This window comes from Pan paniscus, chromosome 22, assembly GCF_029289425.2.
Source record: "Pan paniscus chromosome 22, NHGRI_mPanPan1-v2.0_pri, whole genome shotgun sequence".
NCBI lineage: Eukaryota > Metazoa > Chordata > Mammalia > Primates > Hominidae > Pan > Pan paniscus.
Window position 1 is genome coordinate 39,109,686 of NC_073271.2, and position 25,443 is coordinate 39,135,128.

The 25,443-nt window shown below is 58.6% G+C and overlaps 1 protein-coding gene across 6 annotated transcripts; it reads right to left on the reverse strand.

Moving 5' to 3' along the window:
* Nucleotides 1–428: 428 nt before the first annotated feature.
* On the reverse strand, nucleotides 429–25,105 carry CBS (cystathionine beta-synthase). 6 transcript variants are annotated; one of them, XM_034947843.3, is made up of 16 exons: nucleotides 23,337–23,488; nucleotides 19,554–19,770; nucleotides 16,076–16,182; nucleotides 13,817–13,951; nucleotides 13,191–13,270; nucleotides 12,962–13,096; nucleotides 12,778–12,847; nucleotides 11,476–11,567; nucleotides 10,463–10,588; nucleotides 9,821–9,905; nucleotides 7,941–8,046; nucleotides 6,701–6,778; nucleotides 6,311–6,445; nucleotides 5,622–5,730; nucleotides 4,187–4,271; nucleotides 429–1,216 (listed from the first exon to the last, which is right to left on the reverse strand). In XM_034947843.3, the coding sequence occupies exons 2-16, from the start codon at nucleotides 19,760–19,762 to the stop codon at nucleotides 1,113–1,115; spliced, it is 1,656 nt and encodes a 551-aa protein (XP_034803734.3). In that variant the 5' UTR covers nucleotides 19,763–19,770; nucleotides 23,337–23,488; the 3' UTR covers nucleotides 429–1,112. The 6 variants fall into 6 exon arrangements, with proteins under 6 accessions (XP_034803734.3, XP_063457495.1, XP_063457494.1 ...); XM_063601425.1 differs by lacking the exons at nucleotides 429–1,216; nucleotides 23,337–23,488 and adding exons at nucleotides 23,792–23,831; nucleotides 24,307–25,105 and having other exon boundaries at nucleotides 2,587–4,271; XM_063601424.1 differs by lacking the exons at nucleotides 429–1,216; nucleotides 23,337–23,488 and adding exons at nucleotides 22,902–23,336; nucleotides 23,792–23,983 and having other exon boundaries at nucleotides 2,587–4,271.
* Nucleotides 25,106–25,443: the final 338 nt, after the last annotated feature.

The window sequence follows — 25,443 nt, forward strand, 5'->3', positions numbered from 1 at the left end:
GTAATCCCAGCTACTCAGGAGGCTGAGGCAGGAGAATCGCTTGAACCCAGGAGGTGGAGGTTGCAGTGAGCCGAGATTGTGCCATTGTACTCCAGCCTGGCAACAGAGCAAGACTCCATCTGAAAAAAAAAAAAAAAAATTAAACATGGAGTTACCACATTAACCAGCAATGCCACTCCTGGGTACACACCCAAGAAAAGTGAAAAGAGGTGTCCAGACATACTCGGCCATGAAGGTGCACAGCAGGTTACTCACAAGGGCTGAAAAGCAGAAACAACCAGGTGTCCATCACCGATAAATGAGGAACCAAAATGTGGTCTATCCACACAATGGCTTATTATTCGGCCACAAAAAGAAACCAAGTACACGTGCTCTGACATGCGTGAAAATACCATGCAAAGTGAAATAAGTTAGACACGAGGCCACAGTTGTGTGATTCCATTTATAGGAAATGTCCAGAACAGGGAAAACCTATTTAAACAACAGAGACACAAAGTCGATCAGCAGTTGCCAGGGGAGGAGGGAGACGGGAGGGGAAATGATTGCTTCACGGGGTGATGACAGAATGTTCCGGAACGTGACAGAGGTGGTGCCTACACAACTTTCTGGATGTACTAAATGCCGCTGATTGTTCACTTTCAAGTGATTGATTTTTAGGTTATTTGAATTTCATCTCAATTAAAAAACCCAAACACGCAAACTGCTCCCGCCAGCTCAGCCCCGAGCAGACGGCGCTGCCCGTGGAGGATGCTCAGCCACCCAGGCTTCTCCCCGCCCCCTTCCTGGACTCTTCTTTTGCCTTTAATCCACTCTGCCCAGTCATTGCCTGTGTGCATCCTACCTGGCCGACTTCTCTCTCAATATTTCCTTGGTGAAACGTCCTAAGAGGAAGTTACATTAGAGAAAATCACATATTTCATCTCATAGGCCGTAAACGGCCATTTAGGAAGCCATGTGTTAACGAGGGGAGACGGATGCTCCGTGCCGTCTGCAGGGATAACGGGTGCCAGGCCAGGCAGTTACCAATCACGTGTGTGTTTAGGGCTCAGGAAAGCGAAGGAGAAGTGGGCGAGGGTGGCGGGCCCGCTCCGCACCGCCCAGCGCTCCGGACTTCACTTCTGGTCCCGCTCCTGGGCGGCCACGAAGTTCAGCAAGTCAATGGCGGTGACCACCCCGAACACCATCTGCCGCTGACTGGACTTCCCGGTGCTGTGGTCTGAGGGGAGAACGAGGCAGTGGGTTTGCAGGTGCCGTGGGAGGCTGGGCGGGCTGCTGCGGGGCAGGAGGCTCCTGAGGGCCTGGGGCACCTGTGCACCATGGGGGCCCACGGTGGCTGGAGCCCAGCGGCCAAGGCTGTGTTCCTTTTTTTTTTTTTTCTGAGACAGGGCCTCACTCTGTCCCCCAGGCCGGGGTGCAGTGGTGCAGTCTTGGCTCACTGCAACCTCCACCTCCTGGGTTCAAGTGATTCTCGTGCCTCAGACTCCCGAGTAGCTGGGACTTCAGGTGCACATCACCACACCCAGCTAATTTTTGTATTTTTAGTAGAGATGGGGTTTCGCCATGTTGGCCAGGTTGGCCTTGAACTCCTGACCTCAAGTGATCCACTTGCCTCGGCTCCCAAAGTGCTGGGATTACAGGCGTGAGCCACTGTGCCTGGCCAAGCCAGTGTTCTTCCGACATGAGCCCCATGAGCCCCCAGGCCAGGTTCTACCCACCACGTGAGTCCCCTGGGCCCCAGGCCAGGCCCCACCCACCACATGAGCCCCACGCCAGGCCCCACCCACCGCATGAGCCCCACGGGCCCCAGGCCAGGCTCCACCCACCGCACGAGCCCCACGGGCCCCAGGCCAGGCTCCACCCACCACACGAGCCTCACGGGCCCCAGGCCAGGCTCCACCCACCGCAGGTCAGGACACACCCTTCCCTGGCCCACCGGCTGAGCTCCTGAGGCACTCATGACTTCAGAGCCGGTGTGGGCATGAAATTCAAACCCGCTTACAGGGCCGGGCACAGTGGCTCACACCTGTGATCCCAGCGCTGTGGGAGGCCGAGGTGGGAGGATCATTTAAGCCCGGAAGTCTGGGACCAGCCTGGGCAACATATTGAGACCCTGTCTCTACAGAATATTTTAAAAAATAAATTAGTCGAGCATGGTGGCACACGCTTGTGGTCCCAGCTACTTGGGAGACTGAGGCAGAAGGATCAGTTGAGCACGGCAGGTCGGGGCTGCAGCGAGCTATGATGGCACTACTGCACTCCAGTCAGCAACAGAGCAAGACCCTGTCTCTAAAAACAGACAAAAACCCCTTGCCACCATGGGCAGCACACAGCTTCCATCTCTGGCCTGATTCTGTCTTCACCCCTCCTGCTTTCTCCTGGCAAGCGTAGACCCGGTGTTAATGCTGGCCGAGGCTCCCATGCCACATACCCAGACAGGGCTGTTGTGATGGTTAATTTTAATACAGATTAATGGGGCCGTGGGAGCCCGGGCATTGCTCACACGTCGTTCTGGGCGTGTGTGAGGGGATTCCGGATTAGCACAAGAGTCAAGAGGCAGATAACGTGTGCTACTGTGGAGGGCCTCACCCAAGCAGTTGAAGGTCTGAATAGAACCAAAGGTAGAATTTCCTGCCTTGGGGCTTGAACTGCTGGCTCTCCAGTCTCCGGCCTGCCGCCTCACCCTGCAGATCTCAGGGTTTGTCAGCCTCCGTGATCTCATGATCCAGTTCCTTAACAGATCTCGTTCCCTCTCTCTCCCCGCTCCCCACACATCCTCTTGGTCCTGCGTCTCCACAGGACCCTACACCAGCTGTCATGAGGCACAGAGGGGTGAGCAAGGTGGGGGTGAGGAAGAGCCCTCGGAGCCCGTCCCGACTCCGCCACGGCTGTCACTCCTCTCTTTGTAGGCAGAGGTCCCTTGGGGTGGCCCACTTAGAGCCCCAGGAAAACATAGGGAACCCAGATGAGATCAGCTCCTTGCATTTCGGGGAAACCGAGGCACAGCAACTGTTGGAGAAGGGAGCCCTGGGAGCCCTGAGTGCCTCAGGCTTCTGTGGCCCTGGCAGCCCGGCCCGGAGGCAGTGGACTAGGGCCGGCCAGGGGACTTTCCGACAAGGGCCAGCTGGTGGTATTTTAGGTCTTGGGGGCCGTGCCGTCTCTGTTATGAGCACGCACCCGTGACGTGCTTGAAAGCAGCCACAGACGGTGGTGACAAGCGTGGACATGCTCCAGAAGACTTGATTTGGGGACCCTGACATTGGAATTTGCATCTTTTTTTTTTTTTTTCTGAGATGTTCAAACACAAGTAAATGTGAGATTAAGAGGGGGAACCCTCCTACCCAAGCTTGGGGGTGGGTCCAGGACCCTGGAAGGCCTCCATTTGCCATGAGGAGGCTGTGAATCTGAGCCTGAGAGCCATTCTGAGGGGTGGGTGATACCTACCTGCAGGCCCCCCCACCACGCCTGCCCAGGCCTGGTCCTGCACTGCAGAGCCAAGGACGGGAGATGAGGTTAGACTCGGGGCCCTCACGGACCAGCCTCAGCCGCCGAGCGCTCACCCCCTGCACACAGGCCTGGCGGGTGGGCAGGTTCCGGGCTCCAGGGCGCCTCCCAACTCTTCCTGTGGGCCCCAGGCCCAGGGCTGCCGTCTATGACCCAAAACCTGCGAGCGACTCTCCTGGCCTGTGGGGATGTGCTGGGGACGCCCGGGGATGCGCTCAGGAGTTGCAAAACCTCATGAGCTTGCTGGGAGCGGGGCTCTGAGGACAGCCCATCAGTGGCTCCTGTGAGACCCACATAGGGCTTCCATTCAGAGCAGCCCTCCGAAGGCCAGGGTCAGGACTTGAAACCCTTCTAGATGTTTCTGGGCTTGTCGCTGAGAATCCCCAAGACTGCTGGCCTCCCCGGAGGCAAGGGGCCTGGACTCCTGAGCCTCTGCATGCTGGACAAAGGGCCCTACCCAGTGTGGCCTGATGAGGGGTCCCTGCAGGAATCACAGGTACAGCCCACCAGCCCGGGGCGTGTGGGAGGCCCCGGCATAAAGACTGGGGGTCACTGAAGGTCGGCACCACCCACTCCCCTAACACCCCGCAGGGGATGGGGGGCCCAGCTGCTGCCCATGGCAGAGGCCAGGCTTGGTGGCCTGACCCCAGTGAGAACCCCACGCACAGAGCAGGGCCCCACTCACACTGGATCTGCTCGTGCACTACCAGGGCGAAGTGGTCCATCTCCAGGATGTGCGAGAGCCTGCCCAGCGTGTCCGTGAGGCGGATCTGCAAGGGAAGCGCGGTCAGTGGCAGGGGGCACACGGCCCCACGAGTTTTCTGTGGAGTGAGAGGGGATGCGATGGTGGGTCCCGCAAAGCCCACCCGGGAGGCAGTGGCAGCCGAACGTGGGAAACACGTGGATTGGGGTGACGTCTCGGGTGTGTGTGTGAGATGGGAAAGAAGTCGAATTCACTCCTAGGTTTGGGCAGAACCCTCAGCCTTTCCAGTGTCAAGAGCCACACCTGCGTGTCCCAGGGGATCCGTGTGGAAGGTCACACAGACTTTCCTGGGCCACCCTCAGGGCAGCAGAGGGTGGGTGTCTCAGGACAACCATGGAGTCTGACCAGCCCGGCAAGGAGCCACCGTGGGCTTCTCCCAGAATGTTCTAGCTCTTGTTGGATAACCAAGTGCATGCACAGGCAAATGAGGCTGGGCATGAGAAAGACCCCAGCAGACGCCGCATGGTGCCTGGCACAGCCTCTGAGCGCGAATGACCTCCTTAAGTCCCCAAAACACGGCTGGTGTGGATGAGCCTGCACTGATGAGAGCCTCCTCTCCGGCTGCTGCACTTGTAAAGTGGGTGCTTCTCAGCTTCATGGTTTGAGGGGTGCAGCCAGCTTCGGCCTAAGTGGTGTTGAGGGTCGAGGACCCAGCACCCCCACACGGGAAGCGCGGTGTCCCGCCTTCGAGGCTGGAGTACTCTGGCACCCTCTGGGGTCCCGAAGTGCCTGAGTACCTGTTTGAGCCGCGTGTAGGTGACCGCGCACCTGTTTGAACTGCGTGTAGGTGACCGCGCACCTGTTTGAGCTGCCTGTAGGTGACCGCGCACCTGTTTGAGCTGCATGTAGGTGACCGCGCACCCGCTTGAGCTGCCTGTAGCTGACCGGGCACCTGTTTGAGCTGCGTGTAGCTGACCGGGCACCTGTTTGAACTGCCTGTAGGTGACCGCGCACCTGTTTGAGCTGCGTGTAGGTGACCGCGCACCTGTTTGAGCTGCCTGTAGGTGACCGCGCACCTGTTTGAGCTGCCTGTAGGTGACCGCGCACCTGTTTGAGCTGCGTGTAGCTGACCGGGCACCTGTTTGAGCTGCCTGTAGGTGACCGCGCACCTGTTTGAGCTGCGTGTAGGTGACCACGCACCTGTTTGAGCTGCCTGTAGGTGACCGCGCACCTGTTTGAGCTGCGTGTAGCTGACCGGGCACCTGTTTGAGCTGCGTGTAGCTGACCGTGCACCTGTTTGAGCTGCCTGTAGCTGACCGGGCACCTGTTTGAGCTGCCTGTAGGTGACTGCACACCAGTTTGAACTGCCTGTAGGTGACTGCGCACCTGTTTGAGCTGCCTGTAGGTGACTGGGTACCTGTTTGAACTGCTTGTAGATGACTTTGCCAACTTGGTCTGACGGCTGCACCTTCCCGGCAAGCAGGGACGACAGCATGTTCCCAAGCGTCACCATTCCCAGGATTACCCTGTGGGACGGGGACAGGCAGGGGTCAGCGCTCATACCTCGCCCCTCCCAGGACGGTGGGGCACACCCTCAGCTGCCCCAGGGAGGAGCGCTCTCTGGCCACACATGGAAGTCCTCTGCCATGAGCCTACACACGGCAGGAACCAGTCTGGGCCCTGACGGGGAGAAAGAAACCAAGAGTCCTTGGACCCATTCAGCCAGGGTCGAGGGTGACCAACCGTCAGGTTTCTGCGACGTGGGGCTCTCAGTGGTCACTGGGCATGTGTGCCAAGGCTTTCTGCTGTCAGACATGTCCTCGGGGCATCTCTCCCCTGACCCCCAGGTGGGCCCAGGACAGCCTGCACACAAAGGGTGGGTGGGCTGAGGTCTGAGGGCCTGGAGTGAGCACAGCAGCCCTGCCCCAGGCTGCTCAGGGACCGGCAAGGGGGCTCCAATGGCCTGAACGTCTGCATGAGGCGGCCCAGGCGGGCCTATCAGCCCAGCTGCGGGGTCTGCATGGCTGCCCTGTCCAGTGACACTGACGGGGTGGAGCTGGGCAGACAGAACCCAGGACTGAGCTCTGAGCAGGGGCTGAGACTGACCCCGCCTCATCCACCACGGGCGCCTGGTCGAAGCCCTTCTCCCGGAGGATCTCGATGGTGTGCCCACAGGTGATGGTCGGGAGCACGGTCAGCGGGGCTGACAGGCTCAGCTCCTGAACACGGAGGTGCCACCACCTGAGGGAAGAGGGCAGGTCGGGGGATCAGGATAAGGACAAACGCTCTTGCACCCCCGCCGGCAGCACCTCAGCAGGAGGCCACAGGGACCGCTCTCCTGCCTGTCACACTGGGCAGGGCCAGCACAGGCCACAGGGACCGCTCTCCTGCCTGTCACACTGGGCAGGGCCAGCACAGGCCACGGGGACCGCTCTCCTGCCTGTCACACTGGGCAGGGCCAGCACAGGCAGCGGGTCTCCGGCCGAGCGGTCTTACCAGGGCTTCTTCTCCGTGAGGTCCTCCTCCTTCAGAAAGCCCTTCTGCAGCATCCACCTGTCGCTCAGGAACTTGGTCCTGCGGGATGGGGGAGTCATCGAGGCCCCGCAGGGCCCCACCGGGCCTCCGCCCCTGCTGAGTGGCACGCACTGCCTGCCCAGCCCCTCTCCTGGACCTCACTGGTACAGCAGAGACCCCCAAGTGCTGGCTGGAAGCCCCAGGGGGAAGCCTGGGGGCTGGACTTCCCGCCCCCATGGCCAACAAGCGTGTGTGAGCATGCACACAGCCATCGCTCAGGCACTCAGATAAACATGTCCTCTCATGCTCGCTCTGGCCCTCACACACTCACATACACACACAGGTACACATGGCAGGCTGGCCAAGTATGTGGGGAGATGGTGTTCTTGCACTGACAGGGGTGGGCAGGAGCCCTGCACAGGGCATCTTGACCCTGGGCACCAGATGTGAATCACCCCACACCGGGGAACCCAACTGGGGGCACCCACCAGCCAGGCCTGGCCCTCCAAGGGCAGCTGAGCTCTCGGGAGCTGTGTAGCCACTGCAGCTTGCAGGCCATGGAGGAAACCCTGCAGGTGCAGGGGACAGGGCATGGGGGTCTGTAGACACCCGCCCTGGTACCGCCTCCAGAGACCAGGTGCAGAGCAGCGCCAGTCTCAGCCCGGCTGCCCAGTGACCAGCGAGGTCTGTGGCGTTACTGTCCGAGGGGCCTCTGGGCAAAACAGTCACAGCAAGTCCTAGGGGGCCACCTGGGCAGCAGGGCTCTTGCCACCCGGGCAGCACTCGGTCCCAATCTGGAGTTTGGGGGAAGCAGCAGAGGGAGTCAGGGTGGATAGGAGGTGGCACAGGGCCCGGCCCAAGAGGATGTCAGTCCATGTGGCCAGGGCTACCCGTTGGAGCTCATGGACCCCAGAGCAGTGAGGGGGACAGACACCAGAGACGGAGATACAGGAGGAACAGAGAGGGAGCCACCGTCTTTCATGCCCCTCCTGTCAGGGCTGTCACTGCGAGTGTGCATTGATTTTCACAGCATTAAGAGGCTGGGAAGCCCCACAGCGTGAGGGCACGCGGGCAGGAGAGTGGAGGCGGTGCTCACAGGGCCCCGCTGGCCTCCTCCCCTCCCAGTTCTGGCTGCCGGTTCTCAGGTGAGGCGTGAGAGGCATCCAGGGAAGGGTGGCAGGATGGAGAGGAGCAGGGACCTGGGAGGGAAGCCGTGTCTTACATGTAGTTCCGCACTGAGTCGGGCAGAATGACCACGCAGCGCTGGCCCTCCTGCAGCTCCTGCGCGGCCTTCACGGCCACCGCCACCGTGCTGCCGGCACTGCCACCTGCAGAGAGGGCCACGAGTCGGACGCGCCAGGGTGAGCGTGCATGGGTGCACACATGTGCATGAATTGTGCATGTGCACGCATGGGAGCATGTCAGACACACTCCGAAGGATCCGTCAAGAGGGGTTGCCTCGGGGAGCGGGGCTGGGAGGACCCCACTTCTCTGTGAGCATCGGCTTCTTCCTTGTGCACCATGGAGTTTCCGTGTCCACTCGGAACTTCATAATGAGCTGGGGTGGGCACTGGTGCCAGGGAAATGCCTACAGTGGGGTTGCGGCCCCTGGCAAACCTCCCGGCCCTGAGCCTAGAGCCAGCGATGCTACAAGGACGGAGCCCCCAGCACCACGCCTGCAGGCTGCCTGACTGCACACTGGGCTCTGCTTTATAAACAACAGACCAAGGCTCACAGTGACACCAGCTGTCCCTAGGAGCCCTGAAGTCAGAGTCAGAGGCGTCTTCTCTGGGCTTAGTTTGAGGGTGCACACAGCAGTCGGGAAGGTCTAAGTCTGCAGCAGGAGCCCCCACAGGAAGAGAGGCACCCTCCTCTGTAACGGGGTCCATGGACCGGCTTTCCAGCCCCAAAGGCAGGGGCTTGTTTCTCCACCAACACGGGGAGCAGGGAGACTGAGACAGGGAGAGCCCAACGATTATGGGCACCAAGTCACCTTTCATGACAGATTCATCTGGAAAATGCTTTTCTTTTCTTTTTTTTTTTTTTTTTGAGATGGAGTTTTTGCTCTTATCACCCAGGCTGGAGTGCAATGGCGTGATCTCGGCTCACTGCAACCTCCACCTCCCAGGTTCAAGCAATTCTCTTGCCTCAGCCTCCCGAGTAGCTGGGATTACAGGCATGCACCATCACATCGGCTACTTTTTTTTTTTTTTTTTTTTTTGTATTTTTAGTAGAGATGGGGTTTCTCCATGTTGGCCAGGCTGGTCTTGAACTCCTGACCTCAGGTGATCCACCCGCCTCGACCTCCCAAAGTGCTGGGATTATAGGCATGAGCCACCGCGCCTGGCTGGGAAATGGTTTTTCAATCAAGACTTTCTTCCAATCTCTAGTTTGGGGCTCAGCTATCGGGGTACTTGGCCATGCTGAGGGCTGGTTTCCTTCCACTTTCCCTGTCACCACCCCCAAAGTGACATGACACACGGAATGCACATGTAGAAACCTCACATGTCCCTGCCTGGGTTTTAGAAGCTGGTGTGTGCTCTCCGAGTCCCCAGAGGTCTAGATCAACTGTGGTCCCTACAGGGCCTCTGCTGCCTGTGTGGCTAGTCAGTGGCATTGCCAGCGGCCACCTGGTCTGTCCACCCCCAAGCAGGTGGGCAGAGGGGCACGGGGTGAGAGGAAGGTGAGTGGGGTCGATCCTGGACAGCCTCAGGCTCCAGTTCCCCTCCCCAGCTGCTCCAGGGTGCTCGCAGCACCCAGTCCTGGCCATGGGCCCTGTCAATGCAGAGCCACCGCCCGAGGGGCCCTGGTGGACTTGATTAGAAACAATAAGTGCCATGAGAGCTTCAGCCTTGTTCTAGAAACACATTCTGGAAGGCAGCTCAAAGCCCCGCCCCATGGCCTCCTGCCCTCACCTGAGCAGGTGACCACACTGGGCAGGCAGACAACACCTGAGGCTCGTGGCTGCCGCAGTGACACTCCTCAGAACTGCTGTCTTACACATGCAGGTCGGTGGCTGACAGAGGGTGCGCCCCCAGCCATCCCCAGTGCCCCCTAGCCATCTCTGCCTTCCCCATACCCCCATGCCCGCCACCCACTCACCACACAGCAGCCCCTCTTGCGCGATCAGCATGCGGGCAAAGGTGAACGCCTCCTCGTCGTTGCTCTTGAACCACTTGTCCACCACCTGAGCAGGACCCCACCACAGCCCGTCAGCGTGGGAGCCGCTCCCACGTGACCAAGAGGGTGAACAGCCTCATGGTAGACCCCGCGTCTAGGCGGTAGGACCCCAGAGGTCACACCCCAGCCTCTCCCCCTGGGATCGGCACGTCTGCAGACTTTCCAGTTCCAACACGTCTTGCAGACAGCAAAACTGCCCGCCAGCCCCACTGAGCATCCGTGTGACCCACACCGGCCCTTCGGTCTCTGCTCTCCCTCAGGCCAAAGTCACCTTTTTGGCTCTTAACAGACTTTTCTGGGGCCTTAATTTTCCCACGTTTTCCCTGCTCCCTGCCTGTGCCACCTGGGCTACATCCCTTGGTGAGGTCAGGCCACGTGTGCGGACATCGTCACCCAGTCTACTTTGTCTCAAACTTCGAGACCAGCTTCTCACCATGCGTGCGGGGCTTGCCCTTCTGTTTCAGTGGAGAAGCTGGTTGGGGCCCAGGGTCAGCCAGGCTCCCCAGTGTGAGGGTGAGTTACAGGCTGCACCGGCACTGTGGCCGGGCTCTGGACTCGACCTACCGTCCTGTCCAGCACCGTGGGGATGAAGTCGTAGCCGATCCCTTCCACCTCGTAGGTTGTCTGCTCCGTCTGGTTCAGCTCCTCCGGCTCCGCGAGGATGGACCCTTCGGGATCCACCCCAATGATCTGCAGAGGGCGCGGCTTCAGGGCTCAAGCCCAGCAAAAGCCCCACCTGGATGATCCACCCCAATGATCTGCAGAGGGCACGGCTTCAGGGCTCAAGGCCAGCAAAAGCCCCGCCTGGACATGCCTCGATATTCTATTATGGGAGTGGCCAATACCTCCGTTAACAAGTGCCTGTTAATGATCTGTCTGTGGGTGGTGGCCTGTTCCCAGCCTCAGAGGCAGGATGAGAAATCCAAGAACCCAGGCTCCAAGTATTAAAGCGATAATGACCTAAATGTTCAGTGCAGGGTGCTCAGAAGTGAAGGCAGGTGGCTGGGAGGAACTGACCTCCCCGGGGTGCTTCTCGGAGCAGGGGCCCCCAGGACAGCCCAGACAGACCACCCTGCGGCGGAGCAGCAGAGCCTTTGGGGACAAAGCACATTGTTGGGCAGTGACGTCTTTTTCAAGGGCAAGCAACAGGGAGAGAACGCTCTTGTCTCATCAGCGGGACCTTTCTAGGCACCCGTCCTCAGACCTGCTCTTAACCCCGAGTCCAGGAACCCTCTCCCAACTCCCACAAGCCCCAGTTGAGGGGCAGACTCAGGACCAGAGGACTTAGAGCTCCTGGCTGATCCTCAGAGGCCCCCAGATGGAACTCCGACCCCCCACTCAGCGCAGGAAGGCTCTCCAAGACACTGGCCGGTGAGCGAGCACCCAGCCCCAGCTCCTTCGGGTCACGAGCTGCTGGTCCCTTATGTGTCAAGCACCGTCTTCCCAAACACCTCCCAGGCAGCGCAGAAATACCGCGGGAGACAGCGTGCTCAGCAGACCGTGAGGAATGAGAGCTTTCAGCTCAGAAGCCGGGGCCACTCCGCACTGCCCCTCCCCGGCCCGGCCACACCACTCACCCTGCATCCAGGACACTTCTCCTTCAGCTTCCTGGCAATGCCCGTGATGGTGCCGCCCGTGCCCACTGAAGCCACCAGCATGTCCAGCTTCCCTGGTGGACGGATAACATTCTTGGGTCCCTGCCTGGCCAGCCCACCACTCATAGTAATAATCATTGAAAACACACTCAGCCCAAACCACGGCGGGTGACCAAAAAGTTCAAAAGAAAAACTTCTTCTCCAGTTGGAGCAGCCCTCGTTGCTGCCCTTGGTCTGTGAAAGCCTCAGAAACAGGCAGCCTGGGGCACCCCAGCCCAGTCTTTGCTCAGTGACACTCGACCCCTAAAACCCTCATTTGGCTGGATGCAGAAAGACAGGACCCTGTCCGGGGGGTGCAGGCGCTGAGGGCGGGCAGAGGGAGGCTGTGAATTAACCACCTCCGTGGGCTGTTGGATGTTTGCGTGGTGTGAGTGAGTTAACTGAATTTACACAGGAAATGGAATCAGTCTTTTAGGCTTCAGCGCAGAAACTCGCTGGGCGCTCACACTGCTGGCCGCCAGCGCGGGCATCTGGTGGACAAGTCACAGCAGGGAAAGACTCAGCGAGACGGAGCAGCTTGGGCACCCATGCTGAGTCAGGACTGTTTTTGCCAAATGAGAGAGTTCTCACACATAAAGCCCAAACAACCAAATGCCTGGACCTTACAGCCCGGCTCCTGGGCACGGACTGAGGGTGTACTCCAGCCCATGCCAACACTGGATTCCCAATAGGAAGCCAGGGCGCCAACCTCTTGGCAACTTGTCTCTAAAGGGATCTCTTGGGAAAACCTCAGTACCAACCCCCACAGGCCTTGGCACCGAGTCCCTGGAAAAGGGCCCAAGGAGCCGGCCTCATGCTTGTAACAGAGAGTGAGCTCATCGCAGATGTCACCAGCCCTGTTCTGCAGATGAATTTGATGCCGATTCAGGGCATGATCCCAAATGAAGTCCAAGCTGTGAGCCCAGCACCAGCCTAGGCCCTGAACAGACTCGCTGCCTGCATTCTCTGCAGGAGGAGCCCCTGCAGACCTGCAGAGATTGCTGGGTAAACAAATACAGCCATGCCCTGTGTTTGCTATTACAGGTAAACCACAGGCGGAGGCCAAGAGGGCACAACGGAGGGAGGAAACTGTTCTAGAGAAATGCTCTAGAAAGCATTTCACAGAGGGAACATTTGAGCTGGGTTCTGAAGGGTGAATAGGAGTTCACCAAGGAGAGGGCAAGAGATGTGTACACTCCCAGGCAGCCAGGGATAAATACAAACAAGATGGACAGAGAGACGCACCATCACACTGCTGCAGGATCTCATCAGCGGTGGTGTCGTAGTGAGCCAGGGGGTTGCTGGCGTTGCGGTACTGCATAGAAAGAGAGCAGAGCCCGTGAGCTGGCCCCTGACACCTCAGTCACCCCCACATCCCTGACTGAGACCCTCCTAGGGAATGCCTGTCTCCAGGCCCCAGGCACCTCACCTGGTCTAGGATGTGAGAATTGGGGATTTCGTTCTTCAGCCGCCAGGCCACCCCCACGTGTGACTCCGGGGAGTCGAACCTGGCATTGGTGGGCGTCCTCACAATCTCAGCCCCCAGTGCCCGCAGCACGTCCACCTGCAGGAGGGAAAGCGGTGGCCTGCACCTTCCGCCTGGCCCAGGCACCCTCATCGCCTGCCCTATGACCCCGCCCCTGGCCACGCCCACCCACCTTCTCGGAGCTCATCTTCTCTGGCATCACGATGATGCAGCGATAGCCCCTCACTGCCGCAGCCAGGGCCAGCCCGATCCCTGAGGGCACACAGAGGGTGAGAGGGGCCCAGTGACCCCCCAAGCCCTGCCCCGCCCCTGCCTGGGACACAGGGGCACACCCCGATGCCGGTTCCCTTAGGGCCCAGGGAAGAGGGTTCTGTGGGATTCCAAAATTGCCCAACATGGCTGTTCTGCCTTCAAGTGCAGGGGGAGAGAGGCTGCCAGAGGCAGAAATAAAAGGTACACGTCAAGGAGGAGGAGGCAGCGGCGCAGGACAGGAGATCTGGTTCCTCCAGGCCCAGCCGGGTGCACAGGCACAGGAAGAGCAGACTCCGGGTGCTCGTCTTGTGTGCCAGGCACTGCCAGGTGCCATCACCCCGACAGCATCGGCACTGGCCCCGAATGCTGGTCAAAGGAAGCTAGGTTGGGACACAGGCCGGCAGTGGGTGCAAGATGCCAGGGAGCAGGCGGCCAGGCGGGCCAGTACATGTGGCTGCAGCTCAGCCATCCCCCCCGGGTCCCGGCAGGCTCGGCATGGGTAGGGGACAGCCAGCCCCGGCCACTCCCGCTGGGCCTGGCACCCACCGGTGTTCCCGGATGTCGGCTCGATAATTGTGTCCCCGGGCTTCAGCGTCCCGTCACGCTCAGCATCCTCAATCATCCGCAGGCTGATGCGGTCCTTCACGCTCCCGCCCGCGTTGAAGAACTCACACTTGGCCACTGGGAGGCAGAGATGAATCACAGAGGGCACCCCCTGACCACCCCCGATTGATTCCTGCTCACCCCCCCATTACCTGATACACCCCAGGGTGGGGGACGGGCTTGGGGGTCTGTGGGTTCTGAAAAATTGCCACCTCTCCACTCACCTCCCCTACACCTGCACCTGGGCACTAGCCTATCGGAGCTTCTCCCCCTGCAGCCCATCCTACCGGTCCTGCAGGGCACAGAGCAACTCTGTGGGAACCAGAGAGGCATAAGCAGCCCTCACAGGGGGGCGCCGCAGAAAACCCCGTCCCCCCACCCACGAGCTGGGCTTGTGGCAGGCAGGCACTTGGATTTGGGTCCCCTACGCCCCTATGCCCAGCCATACCCAGCGGCCCCTGCCAAAGCAGCTTGATGTCCTGAAGCCACGGCACTGGCTTCCCCATCGGATGGGGACTCGCATACTCTCCCTACAGCCTCCCATTGTCCTCCTTCCCCTGTGGGGCGTCACCTGCCCGGGGAAGGGCTCCCTGCCCCGCACAAGGCCAAGGCCTTCACTTGCACTTCCTTCCTTATTGCAAGTCCTCTCTCCCTCTCCAGCTCTTAAAAATATTTAGTTTTTAAGAGTGAGAGACTGGGCTGCATGAAATGTGATTTGAGGGACCTGGGACCAGCCTGCAGCACCTCAAAATTTCTGAAAGCCACCACCAGACAGGTGTTGCCCCTAGAACCAGGAAGAGGCGCTGTGTGTGGTGGGGAGGACTCTCGGGGTCTGGCCCTCTACAGGCCTGTATTCTCGGACCCCTCTGGGTCCCATACTGTGAAACCCTCAGTTAGATCATTCTCACTAGTGCCTGGGAGCCAGCTCCGAAGCAGAAATCAGAGCTGGTGGCCTCGGGCAAGCCACGTGACCAACCTGACCCTCGGCGTGTCTGTCTGTAAAACGGGCATTCCAAAACCTACTTCAAGGGCAACTGCCAAGTTTAGACGTCATCCTGTACGGAGCATAGTGAGCCAGCCACGCGTGCTGCGTACGAGTTAAGGGTCCCTATTGTCTGACAAATGAGCACAGAGCCGGCCCTGCTGCCTTGGGGGTCTCTGTGAAGGGGGCTGCTCTGATGCAGCTCCGAGATTTCCTTCCCCAGAGGGGGGCAGAGGAGGGCCAGGCTCCCACGAGGCCCCTCCTGTGAATCGGCGATCGGTTCCCAACGCACCGACCCCTGACTTCCTTCCCCCAGCGCCTGCCCCAGCTCTCACAGGTCCCCCGGCTGGGACATTAGAGCATCTCAGGATGAAAAAGTCCCAAGCCATGTTACTGGTTCCCTCTCCTTCCCACTCGAACTGCACCCCCTTCATCTGGCCCTGTCGCGGGGTTCTCCGCGGCACCCTTCCTGCCTCCCTCCGAACTCACTTGGCCTTGGTCATCTGAAATACGAAATTCCGTCCCCGCCTTGTCCCCAAGGCCTCTGCACCCACAGCTTTCTCCGTGACGATGCTGAGGTCTACCAGGGCTCTGCGCTCTTGGTGAAGAGTGACCCTTAGGAATTCCCTCCACCCTCTTGAGCCTGGAAACTGCGTCCTGCAAAGAAATGCCCTTGCCCGGAGGCCTCAGACCACACCTCAGGTGACCCCCTGCGCACCCAGGACGAGGCCAGCCACAGACCCTCCAAATTCCCATTCTCTGTCTCATAAATGATGAGCTGAACTGTCTGTCCCCACGAAGCTGGCAAGACAGAGGTAACCGCTCCCTGGAGAGCGGGTGGCTCACAGCACGTGCTAGGACCCGTCCACTGCTCCTTAGCAGGCATGACGCTAACCCTCCCCACCTGCTTGCTTCTGCCTTTGACCCTCACCCGGCCCTTCACACCCTCGCTGCTTCCACTCCGGCCTCAGTTCAAAGGTCACCTGTTCGTTCCCTGGTCCATCTGCTGGGGAGTCACTTTGGTCACCCTCTGACACAATGCCCTGTTGTGTGTTTTTCCCAAACTTAAGCTGATGTGTTCTTGGCCACTCATTAACCAGCGAGTTTTCTGATCCCAAGGCCTTGCCTAAGGGACCCATCCCAGGACCTCCCAGGACCCCCCAGGCCCACGGAGCCCAGTGTAGATGGAGGAAGCCCCTCTCCAAAGCCAGGGCACTCACGGAGCTCACACTTCAGGCCGAACTTCTTCCCAATCTTGTTGATTCTGACCATAGGGGTGTCCCCGATTTTCTTCAGAATATCTGGCAAGATTTTTGGAGATTTTGCCCTGAAACAGAGGAGTCCACAATTATTCAGGAAAAAAAAAAATAGTACCAGCCCTGGCAGACATTGTCTTACACAAATGAACACTCGAAGAATTGGAAAAAAAAAAAAAAAAAGAACTGGCTTTATCTGGGTGGTGGTTACACAAATCTGTACACAGATACACCTAACACACACCCCACACACACGCCTGAAACACACATACACACACATGCTTAGACATACAAATCTATAAAAAGCAAATCATGCCTGTGGTTTATTTGCACCAATGCCAGCTTCCCAGGTTTGAAAATGAACCTACAGTCGTGGCAGATGTTGTTAGTGGGAAGCTGGGAGAAGGGTACAAAGGATCTATTATTTTTGCTACTTATTGTGAGTAGTAAATTATTTCCAAATAAAAAAGTTAAAATAAGCAAATACTGACTCCAAAACAAAGGTTTAGGTCCACCTTTTCAGAAAGGCTTTACTGGAGATGACATTTCCTTTCATCTCTCAGCATGTGACCATAGGAAGCAAAAAAGTGAAGTGCTGACCTCAGGGCAGAGACTCCTTAGACCAGGGACAATGGCTGCAAAGCGCAGGCGGGATGTCTAGCCCTGCACAGAAAATGTCAGGCACGTGGCAGACACAGAGCCCCGGCAGAGGCGCTGTCGGCCAGGCTCGTGATGCCCTGCCCTGCAGCATCTGGCTGTGCAAACCCTCAAACCCTGGTCCAGGTGGTTTCCTAAATGGCCCTCATGCCCCTGCCATCCTCCCCCAGGGAGATGCTGATGACACCCCCTATCTATCTGCACCAAGCTCACCACATACTCATCTGGGAACACGCATGGCTTACAGCGGTCTCCAGACCCGCAACCCCTCCCTGGCCCTTGCAGCTCCGATGACACCCCATGGCTAACCCTGGGCCCCCTCTTCAGCACAGGCACCTGCTAAACAGCCAGGGTCCTTGGGTCCTGCCCCCCAGGAGGCGACCCTTAGACCTGGGGTGAACCCAGCTCCCAGAGGTCCTGTGCCATGGAGGGAGTGCCACATTTGCAGGGAGAGCTACCCTGAAGGCCAAAACAGGCGCCAACAAGAGCAGCTGGAGTCCAATCGCGCCCTTCCCGGGGAGCAGAAGGCAGTCCTGCCAGGTCCCCAAACTGTACAGGGGCCAGGGAGGCTCCCTCGGAAGCAGTTCTCAGCAGAAGGGAACCAGGCTTGGCAGGTGTAGAGAGCCAGGGCCAGGTGGAAAGCCAAGCCCCGGGGTGACAGCGCCAGGGATTAGTTCATTAATTCAGTTCGGGCATCCGGCCAGCCAGGCGGGAAGAGTCCCGGCTCCCTGCAGCAGGTGTGCTGAGTCAGCACTGGGCCTCCGTGGCTGTGAAGTTACCTGAGAAGTTTGCAGAGCTGATCAGGGCCAGGCCCAGAGCGCTTAGCAAGATAAAGGATCTGACTTGCAGGGATAGCCCTGGAGCCCCTTATCTCAAAGACTCCCACTTCCACAGCCCAAGAGGCTCCTGGGAGGACACGCCACTGTCCTAGAATGAACCTCCAACTCCTGACCCACCTCTGCAGCACCTCCCCGCAACACCACTATTCTCAGGGGCCCTCTGACTGGAGACAAGCAGCGTCGGCTCTGCATCGCAGGATGGGGGTGTCTTCGGAGGATGAATGAGGCCAGTATGTGAGGTGCAGGTGCAACGCCATTTACAACCTGGAGGGCATCGTCTCCTTCTCATGCCCTAGAGTTAGGAGCTCACGGAGCCCTCAGGAATCCGGCCTGTCTTCCCTGCCCACTCCACCCCCCAGCAGCCACTCCCGACCTCACCGGGCCTCTCACCCACTGCTCTCTCGGGTTTGTCTTGGCAGCAAGAGCCCATCCTCCTGGCTGCCCACACATCTGCTTGGCCTCCTGAGCTCCCAGCACTGAGTACGTTCGACACTCAGACCTTCTGGGTTTGTCCACTGTCACTTCTTTCTTTCTATTGCTGCACTGAGAGTACACCCAGCCACCCCCACCCATTCTGAACTGTAAATCAACAACCATAAAAGCTGGTAGTGGTGGACACAAAATAGGAATCATAATCCCAGCACTTTGGGAGGCCGAGGCGAGTGGATCAACTGAGGTCAGGAGTTCAAGACCAGCCTGGACAACATGGTGAAACCCCATCTCTATTAAAAGCATAAAAATCCACTGGGCATGCTGACACATGCCTGTAATCCCAGCTACTAGGGAGGCTGAGGTAGGAGAATCGCTTCCCGGGAGGCAGAAGTTGCAGTGAGCTGAGATCGCGCCACTGCACTCCAGCCTGGGTGACAGCGAGACTCTGTCTCAAAAAAAAAAAAAAAAAAAAAAGGAATCAAACATCTAAGAAGCACATTCTTTGATCTATTTGTTCTCCTCCAAGATTACACTAAGGAAATAAAGATAATCCTAAGGCTTAGTGAGCTCGATTTCAGTTTCGTGCTGGGGTAGGGATTTTTGTTGATTTGTCTTTTCCACTGATAGATCTTCTGCACCTTGAGCAGGGCACGAGATGCACATGGTGCTAAGGAAAGACTCGTTGGCTAAATGAATGTGTCGTATCTTCTATTGCAGTTATGTAAAATGAGGTAACTGCAAACATCTATCTACCCCGTAGAGGGCTTACAAAATGATGGCTTCTTCACCAAACAGTCCGTGCCACCAGAAAAACAGCCCTTATGGAAAAATATGTAATGCCTACGGGAAGTCTTCATGACCTAGAGTTAACGGAAAAGTGCAGGCTGGGCCGGGCGCGGTGGCTCACACCTGTAATCCCAACACTTGTGGGAGGCCAAGGCAGGCGGATCACTTGAACCTAGGCATTCAAGACCAGCCTGGGTGAAACCCCGTCTCCTAAAAATACAAAAATCAGCTGGGTGTGATGGTGGGCACCCATAGTCCCAGCTACTTGGGAGGCTGAGGTGGGAGGATCCCTTAACTGGGGGAGATTGAGGCTGCAGTAAGCCATGATTGCACCACTGCATTCCAGCTCGTGTCTCAAAAAAATAAATAAATAAATAAATAAGAGAGTGCAGGCAGGATCCTGGTCACTCACCTCCAGTGAATGTGCACACGCAGCCACAGACCGGGCAAAGCATGTGACCTGGGCACATTTATTTATTTATTCTGGAACTACTTGCTGAGCATCCACTGCCTTGCCAGGCACTGGCCTAGGCGCTGGGCTGCAGCGGAAGGAGGCCTTGGCCTCTCAGAGCCTCATCTACACGGCATGGCCCCACCCCCAGCTCCTCAATCCAGAGTGACTACAGGGGGTTACACCTCATGTCCTCCTGGCTGTGTGGTGTCCAGGTAACAAACTCCTGCCCTCCAGGTTATGGATCAGCCCTCTTGTGATCAAAAGCAGGACTTACGGGGCAGTGTGGTGATGTGGGGACTCGGAGGCAGGCCGGCCCAGCTGCCAGGTGCACCTGCTTGGAGCATCGGGCCGGATCCACAGGGGCTCCTTGGCTTCCTTATCCTCTGGGGGTCCCTTCTCCAGGCTCCCCTTCGCCGAGTGTGGCCCTGAGCGGTGGGGGCAGCCTGTGGGCCCCACTTCTGCCTGGGGGGTCTCAGAAGGCATGCTGGGACCTGGCAAAGCAAGGAGAGAGGCGTCGGTTAAGGCTCGGATGCTGTGGGGTTCCAGCGAACCCTGCTGACCCGGCCCCCTCTGGGAGGGGTGCTCTGCTCCCTCAGAGAAGCCCAGGAAGAACTGCACAAAAACACAGGCACCAGCCCTGTGGGCAGCCGCTTGGCCATTTCTCTCCTATAGGCGTATACCAAAAAAAATGGAAGCAGACAGTTGCTTGGGCCGGGTGCGGTGGCTCACGCCTCTCATCCCAGCACTTCGGGAAGCTGAGGCAGGAGGACCACTTGAGTCCAGGAGGTCAAGACCAGCCTGGGCTCCAGCCCCGTCTCTATTTAAAAAATAAAACAACAACAACAAAACAGATGCTTGCACACCCATGCTCACTGCTGCACTATTCACAAGTCAAAACGTGGAGGCAGCCCACGTATCCGCAGATGGATGAACACACACAGTAGGCTCATACACACACTAGAATATTACTCAGCCATAAGAGAAATGAATTCTGGCACACGCTACAACACGGACGAACCTTCAGGACAGTATGCCAAGCGAAATGAGCCAGACACAAAAGGACAAATACTGTGTGATTCCACTTCCACGATGAGGCACCTGGGACTCTCGAACGCCCCTCTATGTCTGGCAAATTCATAGAGATAGAAAGTAGAATAGAGGCTGCCAGGGGCTGAGGTGAGTGGGGAAGGGAGGGTGATTGTTTAATGGGTGCAGAGGTTGTGTTGGGGATGATGAAAATGTTCTGGGTGGAGATAGTGACGGTGGTTGCATCACACAAATGGTTACAGTAATAAGTGTTACGTATATTTTACCCAGGATTAAAAAACACACATGCACCTGAAATAGATGAGACAGAAAAAAAAAAAAGAAGAAAGCAAAAAGAAAGCCAGGCGAGGTCCCATCTGCTGCCCCTCCTCTGGGGGGACAAGGAACCCACGACCACCTCCCACCTCGCCTTCTTCAGCGAGCCCAGGACTGGGCTCAGCCCCGCTTCACCCTCCTTTGATTCTCCACATTCAACAGGAAGACTAAGTCCACAGCCGTCACTCACCGGACAGATGGTGCTGACAGTTCAGCACCACTCAAACTCTGTAAGGAGACGTGACAACGGAATCTGTCGTGGGATCCCGGAATAGAAAAGGGCAGTGAGGAGAAAACTCTGCAAATCTGACTCAAGCGCGGACTTTGGTTAATGTCAACAATGGTTATGTGATGGTGGAATTGGCTCATTAATTGTAACAAATAGGCCGGGCGCAGTGGCTCACGCCTGTAATCCCAGCACTTTGGGAGGCCGAGGCGGGCGGATCATGAGGTCAAGAGATCGAGACCATCCTGGCCAACATGGTGAAACCCCGTTTCTACTAAAACTACAAAAATTAGCCAAGCATGGTGGCGCGCACCTGTAGTCCCAGCTACTCGGGAAGCTGAGGCAGGAGAATCGCTTGAACCCGGGAGGGGGAGGTCAGTGAGCCGAGATCGCGCCACTGCACTCCAGCCTGGCAACAGAGCGAGACTCCATCTCAAAAAATAAAAATAAAAATAAAAGAAAATAAATAAAGTAACAAATATACGACATCAGTTTAAGATCTTAATAACAGGGGAAACTGGGGGAACTCTATCTATTTTCTCAATTTTTCTAAATCTAAAACTGCTCTTTTTTAAATTTTCGAGACGGAGTCTCCCTCTTGTTGCCCAGGCTGGAGCAGTGGTGCGATCTCGGCTCACTGCAACCTCCACCTCCCGGGTTCAAGCAGTTCTCCTGTTTCAGCCTCCTGAGTAGCTAGGATTACAGACGCCCGCCACCACATCCGGCTAATTTTTGTATTTTTAGTAGAGACGAAGTTTCACCATGTTGGCCAGGCTGGTCTCGAACTCCTGACCTCAGGTGATTCGCCCGCCTGGCCTCTCAAAGTGCTGGGATTATAGGAGTGAGCCACCCCGCCCGGCCTAAAACTGCTCTTTTTTTAAAAGCCTATTAAAAAAGAAAAAGTTGCGGAAGCCGGCTGCCTTTGGAAGCCCTTGGAGTATGCTGCTCAGGTGGTCTCTGCGCACAGACCCTCCTACCCAGGCCTCAGCTTGGCCTCCTGGACTTCCCAGCCTCCCCTCCACCTTTGCAATTCACCAGACTGGGGGCCAAAGCGGCTTCAAACGACCCTGGAGGGTGGTGCTTTCAAGGTCTTGGGACCACGGACTTGTCTGAAAATCCGAAGGCGTTGGATCTTCTCTTCCCCAGAAAAATGCACCCGCTTTCAGAGGTTCGTGTCCCACGCTTTTCTTTCTATCCCAACCTTGTAAGAAGCCGCCGCCGTGAGCGGAGCAGCACCTTCCTCCGCGGGTCGCGGGAGTCACCTACTGGAAGGGACTCTCCGTCTGGCACAGGCCCTGTCTGGCCTGGGGCGCGCACGCTCCGCCGCCGAATCTTCCAGAAAGCCGTGGACCCGAGGCCCCGGCAGACGCAGGCGGCCCAGCGCCTTGCTTTTGGCCCCTCGCCTCGCCCTGGAGCCCTCTCCCGCAAGGTAAGGGACTGCCGGGAGCGCAGATCGCAAGCCGTCGGGGCTCTGTAGAACTCAGAGGCGCTCGGCGGAAAGCTCGCCAGGCGACCCAGACCCGAACCCGCGGGCTCCCCAAGACGACAGCGCCGGGCGGCCGGATGCACGTGCGTCCCGGGAAGGCGGGTTCAGCTGGCATCGCCTGGCCGGTTCCGTTCGCTCCTTAAACCACAAGACCCCCTTGGGGTCACGACGTTCCCGGGGCACCCCTGCACTCGCGCGCCAGCACTCCCGGAGGGGCCTGGGGAAGGCCACGCGCACGGAGAGCGGGAAACTCCTCTAGGTTTCCAGGTGGGAGATCCAGACCCTACTGAGACCCGGAAACCGCCGGCCACTCCGCCTCCGGAAGCGACACTTTGGGACAAAGCTGGGGGACAAGTAAGCCCAGAAGATCCTCGGGAAGCCGAGAATTTCGCGCTCCGCTCTCCCACCCCCGCTCCGCCTCCCGCTTGCATCCTCCAACTCAGCTGCGGTCTCGCCTGGGGCTCAGGGAAGTGAGGTCCCAGGAAAGCCTCCATCCCCCGAACGCAACCTGGGCAGAGCCCCGCGTCCCTCCCCCAGCGGGCACCCACCTCGCGTGCCGCCCGCGCAACGACAGCGTTTACCGCCACCCCACACGGTCCGCCGAAAAGGGCGATTTGCAAACAGCCATTTCCCATCCACAATGCAGCGAACTCAATGCTGGGCACCGAAACGTGCATCTCCCCCGGATTCCCACCCCGCGTCCCTGCTCCACGATCCAGGACTCGCCGCCAGTGGGGTCCACTCCGCCGGCGCGGGGGCTGGGGTGGGAGCCCGGGGCCACGTGCACGGCCAGCCCCCATCTTCTGGGCGGTCAAGACCGCAGGCGTGGGCGCCGGTGGGGCGGGGGTCTTGGGAGACCCTGTCTCGCCGCCTTTCGGTGCAGATGATGCAACTCTGGGCGGAGGCGCGGAGAGGGAAACTGGGACCCAATTGAGATCCTCTGTCCAGAGAGGGGAGCGAGTCTCGGTGGGGCCGGATCTCACCTGGACGGATACATGGAAAAGAGGGGCGAGCGGCTGCCCCGACTGCGGCGAGGCGGAGACGGCGACCCCGGGGTGGCGGCCTCGCGGGGACCCACGGCGAGGGGAGCAGGCGGGCGGTGATTGGCGGAGAGGCGGGGGCGGAGGCCGGCGCCGGCCAATGTCTCGTGGCAGAGCACCCGCCCGCCCAGCCCCTCCTCCACCCCACCCAGCCCGGGCCCCTCCCCCCCACCCCTTCCCCACCCCGCCGCAGCCTGGGACCCGCCGGCCTGCCTGACCCCCGCCCTCCCCGGGACCCCGGCTTGCCCCCACCCCAGTCCGCCCGCCCCATTCCCACGCCCTGTTGATTCAACCGCAGACCCGGGTCGCCGCCCCCTCCCCCGCCTTCCTCTTCTCCTGCCCCCGCCCGCCCCGGGTTCCAGCCACCCCCACCCGCGGACCCCGGTGGTGTCTTCTACCTGGTGTTCCGATGCTATTTTACTTGGTTAACTTCTTGCCCTTCGGGAATTTAAGGAACCTTTACTGATGAGCTTGAAACGTGCGTCCTGGTGGGTGGGGGGCCCTGCGCGTCCTCGAGGACCGACCCCGAGGGCGTGTGTCGCGGGCCCGGGAGGGGGGCGCCGCGCCGGGGCGGGACTCGATGGCCGCGCTCTGTGGCCGCCGGACGCCGTGCGCAGCGCCCCGCGTGACCGCGCCCAGAGCCGGGTCCGAACCCCGAGCCGAGGCGCAGAACAGTCGCCTTGCGCGGCTCCGGTGCGGCCCACGGCCAGGGCTGCCGGGCCCTCTCGGGGACGGGGCCGACGCCGCGCAGGGTGGTAGCGGGGGCGCCCCGCGGGGCTCCTTCGCCAGGTCCCGGAGGCCGCGGGCGGGGCCGTTTCCCAAACATCGTGCTCTGGACTTTCAGAGGCTGAACCTGATCCCCCCGCCCTATGGCTAAATGGGGGATCCCAGGCCCCCGAGTCTCCCCCCGGACCTGCAGCGAAAGACACGGACGGTGCCCATCAGCTCTGGGCAGAGGAACGTGCTGCGCCTCCGCAGCGTCCCCGGCTCAGGTCAGAGCGATGCTCCGCAGCCTCCTCCGGCCCGCGCGGCTCCGCCGGGGTCTCTGCCACGTGGGGCTCACAGTGGGGGAGGGAGTGAGACGTGAATTAGAATTAAATGTCCACTGGCAGGAACTGACACGAAGAACAATAAAGCCGGCGACGTGGGGAGGGGACAGGGATGGAGTTACATCATGAAGGCTCTGGAAGGTGGCATTGGAGGCCGGGATCGCGCCACTGTCCTCCAGCCTGTGCGACTGAGCGAGACTGTCTCCAAAAAAAAAAAAAAAAAATCCTGTCCAGCTTTTATAAGAAGAGAGACGTGGACACAGACACGCGGAGAGAAAAAGGCCATGTGGAGATGGCGGCAGAGATGAGATGTGCTGCCACCAGACGAGAAATGGCAGAGATGGCTGGCGGCCTCCACAGGGCTGGGAAAGGTGGGGAGGGCCTCCCCCAGAGCCTTCAGCCAGCCTGCGGGAGAGAAAGATGATAAACGGTGTTGTTTTTGTTGTTGTTGTTTGAGACAGAGTCTGTGTCACACAGGCTGGAGTGCAATGGTGAGATCTTGGCTCACTGCAGCCTCAGCCTCCCGGGTTCAAGGGATTCTCCTGCCTCAGCCACCCGAGTAGCTGGGATTACAGGCACGCACCACCATGCCAGGCTAATTTTTGTATTTTTAGTAGAGACAGGGTTTCATCATGTTGACCAAGCTGGTCTCGAACCCCTAACATCAGGTGATCCATCCGCCTCGGCCTCCCAAAAGTGCTAGGCTCACAGGAGTGAGCCACCACGCCCAGCCCAATGTGTGTTGTTTTAAACCACTCAAGTTTGCAGTAATTTGTTACACAGCCCAAATACTTTTTAATTTTTTAGAAATTTTAACGTAATTTTAGATTAGAAAAGTGGCAAGAACCATACAGAATGTCATATTCCCTCATCCAGATTTTCCAAATATTAATTTTTTGCTTCTATTATCAGAAACTCATTGTTATTTCAAATGTTAAGTTTTTACTACATTTGCTCCCTCTCTGTCTCTCCACACACACACACACACACACACACATGTG

What these genes read in the sequence shown, in the direction of transcription:
- CBS (XM_063601426.1), bottom strand. Translation starts at nt 19,762, where the DNA reads ATGCCTTCTGAGACCCCCCAGGCAGAAGTGGGGCCCACAGGCTGCCCC. An exon ending in AGAAGATGAGCTCCGAGAAG is followed by an intron (nt 13,097 to 13,190) that starts GTGGGTGGGCGT and finishes TCCCTCCTGCAG; the next exon opens with GTGGACGTGCTGCGGGCACT. An exon ending in GCAAGAGGGGCTGCTGTGTG is followed by an intron (nt 8,047 to 9,820) that starts GTGAGTGGGTGG and finishes CCCTCTCTGCAG; the next exon opens with GTGGCAGTGCCGGCAGCACG.